Source organism: Myotis davidii, unplaced genomic scaffold (genome assembly GCF_000327345.1).
Source record: "Myotis davidii unplaced genomic scaffold, ASM32734v1 scaffold428, whole genome shotgun sequence".
Classification (NCBI taxonomy): Eukaryota; Metazoa; Chordata; class Mammalia; order Chiroptera; family Vespertilionidae; genus Myotis; species Myotis davidii.
In genome coordinates, this window is record NW_006299834.1 from 3,052,307 (window position 1) to 3,062,753 (window position 10,447).

The following is a 10,447-nucleotide window of genomic DNA, read 5'->3' on the forward strand; positions in this document are numbered from 1 at the left end:
GAGAACTTGACTATTAAACTGACGGCTGTATAGAGTGAAAAGCAAGAGGCGGAACAGGCCTTTCCTTCTCAGGAAGCACTTTGCTGGCTCAGCAGGACTTCCCAGCCTGCACGCTGGTCTCCCTTCTCCTGTCTGCCTCGCTGGGGAGTGGAGGCGAGGAGGCTGAAGGGTGTGGGGGCTGAGGAGCGGGCACCTTGCTGGGACAGCCTCTGGATGGTGAGCAGCACCCCTCTCCCCCTTCCCTGGGGCCGGAAGAGGAGTCTATTCGGGCTTTGGCTTTCAGTGGGCCAGGTGAATTACCCGAAAGTGGCAGACAGCTCTTCTTTCGATGAAGACAGCAGCGATGCCTTATCCCCTGAGCAGCCTGCCAGCCAGGAGTCCCAGGGCTCAGTGCCATCACCCCTGGAAGCCCGAGTCAGCGAGCCACTGCCCAGTGCCACCTCTATATCCCCCACTCAGGTGAGCTGACCTGCTCAACACGCTTCCCCTGCTCCTCGGGGCCCCAGACTTGCTGAGCTGCCCAGTTCGAGGTCCCTCACTTGGACTAGGCGACACAGGGAAGTGGGAGGGGTGTTTCCCTGGGAGCTCAAGGGCTGGCTGCTTGAGGGAAGGGAGGTGTCGGCAGTGGATGCAATTTGTTAGCCTTCCTGGTCCACCCGTGTCCACTCATTCAGTTTTGTGATCTTTTCACCACCCTCTGTCTCTCCCTTTTCTAGTTCTCTTTGCCCCCTGACAGTAATGGTGTTCAAGGAAGTGGCTGCCACCCACCTCCAGGCAGGGCAGGGCAGGGCTGGGATACACTGCCACCTGGGATGGCCCCGCCCTCTGGAGCAGCCAGAAAGGGAGGCATCCTCACTTCCCCTTCTCTCTCAGGTTGTGTCTCAACTCCCAGTGGGCCCAGAGTCCAGAGAAACGCTTTTCCTGGCAGAGCAGCCTCCTCTGCCTCCCAGCCTCACCAACGGAACCACGGTCCCCACCGCCAAGCCCACCCCCACGCTCATTAAGGTACAATTCTCCGGCTTGTACCCTGTGCCCCTCCTAGCCCTGCTCAGACTTCATCCCAGGGTAGGGACAGCTGCAGGGGGTCAGGGCTCAGCAAAGCGCTGAGGAATGTGGGAGTGCTTCCTGTTCTCGGGGATGCTGACTGTCAGGGTTACAGCCCCTGTTTACGGAGCACGGTGTGCCAGGCACTGGGCTGGGCTTTCAGGCCTGTAGCCCTGCCCTCCCTGTGGAAACATGCCCACCGTCCCCTCTGGGTCACTGACAGCCTCGAGAGGCGGTGAGGAACCCTGTTCTGCAAGCGACACAACTGAGAAGTGCAGATGGACCCTCGGTCACTCCTCTGGCAGTGCCGGGCGTAGGCTTCTATTCTTGGTCAAGGCCTGACCTGAAATACCTGCAGGGGCGGTTGGGTTTACCGTCAACCCCACAAGACACCTACTGGGGACCTTGCGTGGGGGACACTGTGCTGAGCACCAAGAGCCGCTGCCCAGTCCTCCCTCCCTCAGAGCCTCCGCCTTAGAGTCTCTGAGACCAGAAGCTGTGCTCCTGCTGGGCAGGTGCCCTTCCTTCCCGGCCCTACCTGCTTCCCTGTCTCCCTCATTCTCTAGCCCCCCTGGCACACAGGCCCTGGCCCAGCTGGGCGTCTCTGGTCATCCTTGGTCCTCTGCTCCTGTCACTCATAGCTGGAGGCTGACCAGGTGCACGTTCTCTCCCCTTAGCTGAGTTCCTGCTGTGCCTGCTGCCCTCCTGTGTGGGCTGTGCCCCAGCCCGTTTCCATGGTCTCTGTGAGGCCTCCCCTAGTCCCAGAGGAAGCACCAGCGCCTGGGCCTGGTCACGGGTGCTCCAGAGCGCTTGCTGGCTCCGGGCTGCTCCCTCATCACAGGCACTTCTCTTGTCTCTGTGGTCTATTCCTGATTGGCCACAGATGTCAAAGGTTTTCCCCCAAAAATTCCTCCTTCAGACTTGCTTCTCGTCATATGACGGGTGCCTTCCTTTGACCACCACACATTTGAAAGAATGTGTATGTGTTTGTCTACACTTCCTCTCCTCTAGGGAGAGCCCCCAGACTCGCCAGTGAGCCCTCCTCAAGGCTTCCTAATTCCCCCGGCCCCCTCTGCCTCTGCCCCCCACGGGTCGTGCTCCTCTCTCCTCTTGCTTTTCCTGCCCTCCCTCTGCGGCTGCTCTTCCCTTGGCTTTTCCTCCTCTTCCCTCTCAATGGGGTGCCCCAGGCCCAGCTCCCAGCCTCCATCCTTAGTCCCTTTCGGCCCCACCCTTCTGAAGCCGCTCTGGGTCTTCCTCCCCATGTTCCCACCCGCCCATCTTCACGCACCCAGTTGCTCTGCCAGCTTTGCCATCTTCTCTTTCTATGCTCCATAGCAGCAGTTCTCAACCTGTGTGTCGCGACCCCTTTGGGGGTCGAACGACCCTTTCATAGGGGTCGCCTAAGACCATCGGAAAACACATATAATTACATATTGTTTTTGTGATTAATCACTATGCTTTCATTATGTTCAATTTGTAACAATGAAATTGGGGGTCACCACAACATGAGGAACTGTATTAAAGGGTCGCGGCATTAGGAAGGTTAAGAACTGCTCCATAGCAAACCCAGAACCTCTACCTGACTCCCATGAAGGGACCACCATTGTCACAGTTGCCAAAGCTCAAAGCCATAAACCCCTGAACTGCTTACCTGCCTCATGCTCCTTTTGTCCCCTCTTCCTCTAGTCCGTCTACCCAAACCTTCCTATTGGCTCCCACTGCCACCTGGTTGAGACCCCTGCTGATCCCGCAACGTCTCCACCCTTCTGTCTAACACTCTCCACTCAAAGGCCACTAGGCCCACCACAGCCTTGCCTGCATGCCCTGCTGGCTCCGCCCTGTCCAGCTCCACCCTTCCTGACCCATCACAGGCCTCAGCAGGACCTGCTGGCCCTTCCTGGTCTGCTGGGTCCTCATGGACACTCACGTGGGAGGCTCTGTGCCTGCTGGGGTCTTGGAGGCCCATTTGGTGAAGAAACAGTTTTTGGAGTCCCAGCTTCGCGCGGTGAGATCAAGATCACTGCGACCATGGGAAGGGACTTCACAGGCTGTTTCCTCATCTTCACATGGACTTGCTGGTTCCTGCCCAGGCAGGATGCTTGCAGGTCTGCACGACCTGGTCTTTGTGAAGTACCTGGTGTGGATGGCACACACTCCAAAAACAGCTGTTCTACTTTCTTGTCCTGTTCCCTCTGCTGGGGGTGACGGTGACTATATTTTTTGGTTGATTTTCCCTCCAGCCTAGAAGCAGCTCCCTCTGTCAGCCCTTGCCCCTCCTTGGGACACTCTGGGCACTGATTTTGGAGGGAGAGAGTGGGACTGGGCAGGAGGCCTCCTCAGAAGCCACTCCGTTATAATAGGGCGGCCACCAGCCTCCCACTTGGGGGCCTCCCTCTGGAAGCCCAGGAGGCCTCCTCAGAAGCCACTCCGTTATAATAGGGCGGCCACCAGCCTCCCACTTGGGGGCCTCCCTCTGGAAGCCCAGGAGGCCTCCTCAGAAGCCACTCCGTTATAATAGGGCGGCCACCAGCCTCCCACTTGGGGGCCTCCCTCTGGAAGCCCAGGAGGCCCCCTGACGGCCCCTGTCTCCTGTGCCCTCAGCAAAGCCAACCCAAGTCTGCCAGCGAGAAGTCGCAGCGCAGCAAGAAAGCCAAGGAGCTGAAGCCAAAGGTGAAGAAGCTCAAGTATCACCAGTACATCCCCCCGGACCAAAAGCAGGACAAGGGGGCGCCCCCCATGGACTCCTCCTACGCCAAGATCCTGCAGCAGCAGCAGCTGTTCCTCCAGCTGCAGATCCTCAACCAGCAGCAGCAGCAGCACTATAACTACCAGACCATCTTGCCGGCCCCCCCAAAGTAGGAGCCCCCTCCCACTCCTGCCCATCCCACCCGTGGGCACCCCAAGATAGGCAGATGCCCGGTCTCGGGTGGGTGAGCCCCAGCCTTCAAGGATCCTTTGGTCTGGATCCTGCAGGAATGGCCCCACACCATCTCCACCCAGCCCTGGGGTGGAGGGCCTTGGTGGGTGCTCATTTCTGCCTTATCTTTTCCTCAGGCCGGCAGGTGAGGCTCTGGGAAGCGGCGGGGCCCCCCCGATGCGCAGCCTTTCCACTACCAGTACCAGTCCCAGCTCGGGCACCCCTGGGCCCAGTGGGCTGGCACGTCAAAACAGCACCTCTCTGACTGGCAAGCTGGGAGCCCTGCCCGCCAACCTGGACGACATGAAGGTAGGTGGTCACCCCAAAGTTAGGGAAAGCCGCCAGCCCAGGGCCCACGCTCATGGCAGGCAGAGCAGAGCTCCAACCTCAGGTCTGCTCCGGCAGAGGCACCTGGAATCTGTTCAAGGCCTGCTTGGCTCTGGTCGAGACACCAGCCTTGTCGCGGGTCATGACCACGAACGGCATCAGCCAGCACCTGTCCAGGGCCTGGGGCTCACTCAGCCTTTGTGTGTCTCTCCTCTTCCTCGACCTCTTTGGTGCAGCGTGGGAAACGGGGAGTATTCCCCGCTGAGGATGAGCTAGCAGAGGTGGCTCAGGATGGAGGTCTGGCTGGTGGCAGAGCCCGGATTCAGACTCGGGGCTGCCCACTCCAGCACCTCCACCCTTTCCACTCTGCATTTAACCCCTCCCCTACCTGCTGGGCCAGTGCTGAGCCACCTGGGAAGGGAGTGGGGACCTTGGAGGGGCAGGTCCTGTTTGGGGCCTGGCCTGTTTTCTGTGCCTGATCAGCACATACGGTGGATCGAATTCTCCTCCGAGACTTTGCCCCCTGAACCAAGCAGGCCCCTCCTGAGCAGGCCTGCTTGCAGCAAGTCACAGGCCTCGTGGGGGCATTTGGGCACAGGCTTCAGAGCCCATCAGACCTGGCCATAGCTCCTAACTCTGCCGCTCGTTAGCTCTGTGATCTCGAAGAAATTGTTTTTCTTTGGTGAGCTCAGTTTTCTCATCTGTAGAATCCAGTCACTTCATTAAATATGTATTGAGCACCAGCATCATGCTGGGGCTGGAGATAGCTGAGGGCACGTGCCACCCAGACGCGGGGTAGGGAGCATTTTAACCAGGCCCCTGGGGTGGTGAGGACGGAAAAAGGGAGGAGGCTGGGGGCATGTGTCTCACCCTCAGGACTGTGGGAGGGTCAGACGGTTGATGTATAGTTACTGACCAATGAGGCCTGAATAGACGAGGCCTAACAGACAAAAAGCTTGTCCCTCCCATCCTTCCCTGGTGCCCTCTTTCCTGGACCCAGTTCCCTTCATCCCCTGCTGCCCTGACTCTCCATCCCCTTGCAGGTGGCAGAGCTGAAGCAGGAGCTGAAGTTGCGGTCACTGCCCGTCTCTGGCACCAAGACAGACCTGATTGAGCGCCTGCGTGCCTACCAAGAACAAGTCAGCCCTGCCCCAGGAGCCCCCAAGGTCCCTGCTGCCACCTCTATCCTGCCCAAGGCTGGCGAGGTGGTGGTAGCCTTCCCGGCGGCCCGGCTAAGCACGGGGCCTGCTCTGGTGGCAGCAGGCCTGGCCCCAGCCGAGGTGGTAGTGGCTACGGTGACCAGCAATGGAGTGGTGAAATTTGGCAGCACGGGCTCCACACCCCCCGTGTCTCCCACTCCCTCAGAGCGTTCACTGCTTAGCACGGGAGATGAGAACTCCACACCTGGGGACACCTTTGGCGAGATGGTGACATCACCACTGACCCAGCTCACCCTGCAGACTTCGCCACTGCAGATCCTTGTGAAGGAGGAGGGTCCCCGCGCCGGGCCCTGCTGCGTGAGCCCGGGGGTGCGGGCAGAGCTGGAGGGGCGCGACAAGGACCAGATGCTGCAGGAAAAGGACAAGCAGATCGAGGAGCTGACCCGCATGCTCCGGCAGAAGCAGCAGCTGGTGGAGTGGCTCAGGCTGCAGCTGGAGCAGGAGAAGCGGGCCCAGCAGCAAGCACCACCCCCACCCCTGCCCCTCATGGCGTCCCAGTGAAGCAAGAAAACAGCTTCTCCAGCTGCCAGTTGAGCCAGCCATCCCTGGGCCCTGCTCATCCCTTCAGTCCCAGCCTGGCGGCCCCCACTCCCCACCACGTAGACACTTGTGCCCTGGTGCCTTCTCCGGTGGTGGTGAAGCAGGAAGCCGTGCTGCCTGAGCCGGAGCCGGCCCCCACGCCCCAGCTGCTTCTGGGCCCACAGGGCCCCAGCCTCATCAAAGGGGTGACGCCTCCCACCGTCATCACTGACTCCGCAGGGACCCACCTTGTCCTCACCGTGACCAATAAGAATGCAGACAGCCCTGGCCTGGCCAGTGGGAGCCCTCAGCAGGTACCTGGGTGTGGGAGGGCAGGGGACACAGGAGTGTGTGATGGTACTTCTAATGATAGCCTGTTTACTAGGCGCCCCCCTGGCGGGGCAGTTATGCTGGCTTCCTTTAATCTTCCCTTCAACCCTCCTTCCCCATGTCACCAAGAAGGTACTAAGATCTGGGATGGTTAAGGGACCTGCCCATGACCCCACACCCATGAGGGTGGAGCCGTCAGTGACTGCCCATCTCCTCGGGCCATTGCTACCAGAACATCCTGCACCCAGGCTAGGGCCCACTCTTGCCTCTGCTCCATGGGAGTGGGACAGGGCCCCAGGTGAGGGTCAGGGAGGGGCTGCTGGGCTGGGCCTGCGGTGACCTTCACTCCTCTTCCCCACTCAGGCCAGCTGTCCCACCAAGGTGCCATTGGCAGCTGACTCCCTGCTGCTGCCACCTTCACAGCCCAGAGCCGTCACCCAGCCTGCTGTAGGCTTTGTGTGGCCTCAGCCCTGCAGAACAGGGTGGAGGGGACAGTGACAGGAACCAGGCACCTCAGGATGGGAGACAAGGCTCTGAGACAGAAAGGGAGGAATTAGCCCAGAGCGCCCCCTCCCTCCCATGTGGCTTGCACCAAACTCCATGCTCACCCCACCCTCTGCAGGATCAGAGGTCAGGACCTCCCCCAACCCTTACTCCTTCTTCCCCAACGGCTTTCATGAAAGCTTCCCGAAAGCCAGTGCAGCTGACCCGCATTGCGGGCTGGCCTAGACGGTAGGCGCCTCCTGCCTGTGCTCCTTGACTGTGCAGATCCCTGGGCTGTTTCCCTCACACCAATCACTGCTCCTCTCCCATTCTGTCCAGCCCTTGTCCCAGCCTGGTTCTCCAGCCCCTGTCCCAGCAGCCCAGATGGACCTGGAGCACCTGCCACAGCCCCCATTTGGGACCTCCACGTCTCTGCCAAAGAAGGAGCCGCCTGGCTATGAGGAAGCCGTGAACCAGCAGCCCAGACAGCAGGTGAAGAAGGTAGACTGAGGCCTGGCCACATTGGGCGGTACCTAGGCTGCTGGGCTCCCGCAATTCCCCCGAGTCCAGCTGGAGGATAGGGGTAGGCAGGAGCCAGTCTTGTGAGGTCAGAGGCCTGAGGGAGGGGGCCATTCTGGTCTGGCTGCCGGCTCAGGGGCAGAGGGGAAGAAGGCCTATCTATACCTTGAGCCTGGCTGGGGGCCTCCTGTTGTAGATTTTCATCTTTTTTTTTTCTTATTTTTCTATCATAGGAAAATGGTTCCTCGAGCCAACAGATGGATGACCTGTTTGACATTCTTATTCAGAGTGGAGGTAAGGCCCCGAGCTGCCTCCCCAACCTCCTCCTTTCTCCATAGGTTGTCTCCAGCCCTCAGTGGGTTGATCGATTGTGTTTTTGTACTTTAGATGCAGCAAGGGCTGAGATGTATGCTCTCCAGGGGCTAGGGGAGGGGGTGTAGCAACACACGTTCGCTTTACCCAGCACCCACTGCCTGGCAGGCACTGTCCCTGCAGCCCTGGGACATAGCAATGAGCAAAATAGTGAATACCTTTTTGTGAGAGATAAACGACAAAACAAGTAAATTATATCATGTTAGAGAAGTGCTATGAAGAGGGAAGAGAGGTCTGAGGTGCACGGTGGGTGGTTGGTGAACAGGTGCAGAAGTCAGGGCAGGGACAGATCACAAGGCCTCCTGGGTGCAGGGTAGAGGAGCTTTGACTCTGACGCCAGAACCACACATCTTGGAGGAGTGTTCAGGTGTAAGGGCAGGAGCCAGGAGTGATCCAGGCCAGAGGCCAGGGACGAGGCTTGGGAGGCAGTGAAGCGGAGAAGGCTGGAGCCTGGGTATATTTTGGAGTGCCAGTGTGTCTTCCTTATGGATTAGGAAGGATGACACCAAGGGTTTCAGCCTGAGTCACTAGGATGCAGCTGTGTGACTGCGGGGGAGCTCCGGTGGGGTGTGGGGGGGGACATATAAGGTGCAGCCTCAGCTGGGCTTAGATTATGTCCCCAAAACTGGAGGAATCAATGTGGACACCACCCAGGTGAGGTCAGGGCTGGAGGCAGTAATTTGGGAGAGTTGTTGGTGTCTAGATTGGCAGTGAAGAGGCTGGGTGAACAGAAAGAACGAGATGGAGTTGGGGACACAAGCAGATGAGGCTGGGCAGTGAGCCACTTCTGAAGCCAAGGGCTGCTGATGGGCGGTCAGGGAAGACGGGGACCTCAGCCAGAGTGTTACAGTGGGACCGGGGGCAAGTGCCTTCTAAGTGGGTTGAAGGTGTGGGAAGCAGCAGGTCTGGAGGAGTCTGCGCACAGGGATTTCATGGGTGGCAGCAGGCACGAGGCAGAGTGTGGAATTTCTCTTTCAGCTGCTTAATTACGTCAATAGGAAGAGGATTAAGATGGGAAGGTAAAGTGGAGCCCAGCCATGGAATTGTACACTTTAAAATGGTCAATTTTATGTCAACATTTTATTAAAAAAAAAAAAAAGCTCAAAAGCTGACATTACTTTCAAGGTCACTGATTCTGATCTTAGGGAGACTCCCTGGATGCCAGGGTCTGCAGTGGGGCCTCAGGGCAAGTAGCACGGAGGCTCCTGGGCAGTTGGAGAGGCCTGGGTGTGAACCTCAGAGGAACTGAAACTGGAGGGATGAGGCTGTCCAAGAACAGAAGAGAGATTGTGCAGGAAGCGGAAAGGGAGCAGGCCTTGAGCTCCAGCCTCGAGAGATGGCAGAGAAAAAGGAGGGGAGTGCTGAGAAGTGGCCAGAGAGAAGGTGGCAAGGATGCCAGGAGAAGAGGGCATTTGAATCAGATGGGTAGAGTGGCAGCATCCTCAGTGGTGGCATTTGGGCAGGTTGACAAGCTACCTCAGAGGGAGCTGGTCATGTGGTCAGAGCAGTGTGTCAGGCTGGGACAGGAGCAGAGTGGGTGGGAAGATAGGACCTAGGTCAGGGAGCAAGCCTGGTTTCTGCATAATTTTGATTTATTATGGTAAAATACACAAGATTTGCCATTTAACCACTTTGAATGTACAATTTAGTGGCATTAAGTACATTCAGTGTTGTGCAACCATCACCACTGTTCTAGAACTTCTTCATCCTATACTGACACGCGCTTACCCATTTCACAGTAACCTGCCCTCCTCCCCCCAGTTCCTGGTAACCTTTGTCCTATTCTGTCTCCATGATGTTGACTCCCCTAGGCACCTCACATAAGTGGAATCATACAGTCTTTGTCCCCGTTGGTTCTGTCCTCAAGATTCATACACATAGCATGTGCAGAATTCCCTTTTTATGGCTGAATACTTCCATCAAATGGGTGTATCACATTGTGTTGATCCATTCTCCGCTGATGGACACCCAGGTTGTTTCCACCTCTTGGTTACTCTGCATAATGCTGCTGTGCACATGGGTGTACAGATCTGTCCCTGCGCGCTTTTCACTTATTTTGGGTGTATCCCCAGAAGTGGGGTTGTTGGATCATAAAGTTTTTGATATTTACCTTTTTGAGGAACCACAAAACTTTTCCATAGCAGCTGCACCTTTCATGCATACCAGCAGTGGACAGGGTTCAGATTTCTCCGTATCACTAATATGTATATTCTTCTTTATTGCCACCCAGTGGATAAGTGGTACCTCATTGTGGTTTTGATTTGTATTTCCCTGATGACTAGTGATGTCAAGCATTTTTTCATGTGCCTGTAGGCCATTTGTGTACCTTCTATTGGAGAAATTTTGAGTCCTCTGCCATTTTCAGTTGGGTTTTGTTGTGGATATGAATCACTTATCAGATAGATGATCTGTAAATATTTCCTCCCAATTCCATGGGTTATCTTTTCAGTCTCTTGATAGTCCTTTGATGTACAAATTTTAAATTTTGTACAAATTTGTACAATTTTACTGTAGTCCAGTTTTCTTCTAAGAATTTGGTATTTTTAGCTCCTGAATTTAGATCTTGGACCCATTTTGAGTTAATTTTTATACATACACAGTATAAGGTAGAGTCCAACTTTAGGTCCTATTGAGGCCTGGTTTCTGACATCCTTTCACTTTCTTGATTGGTAGAAATTTCAGCAGATTTCAAGGAGCCACCATCTCTGCCAGGGAA

At 56.7% G+C, this 10,447-nt stretch overlaps 1 protein-coding gene across 1 annotated transcript in view; it reads left to right on the top strand.

Annotated features, from left to right (window-relative positions):
- MKL1 (megakaryoblastic leukemia (translocation) 1) overlaps positions 1 to 10,447 on the top strand; it is a 131,684-nt gene that overhangs the window by 120,291 nt on the left and 946 nt on the right. Inside the window, 9 exon segments of the mRNA XM_015571917.1 lie at positions 284 to 459; positions 874 to 1,005; positions 3,646 to 3,899; positions 4,099 to 4,270; positions 5,332 to 5,973; positions 5,976 to 6,341; positions 7,180 to 7,332; positions 7,593 to 7,653; positions 10,405 to 10,442. Of these exon segments, the coding sequence (XP_015427403.1) occupies positions 284 to 459; positions 874 to 1,005; positions 3,646 to 3,899; positions 4,099 to 4,270; positions 5,332 to 5,973; positions 5,976 to 6,341; positions 7,180 to 7,332; positions 7,593 to 7,653; positions 10,405 to 10,442 (1,994 nt within the window).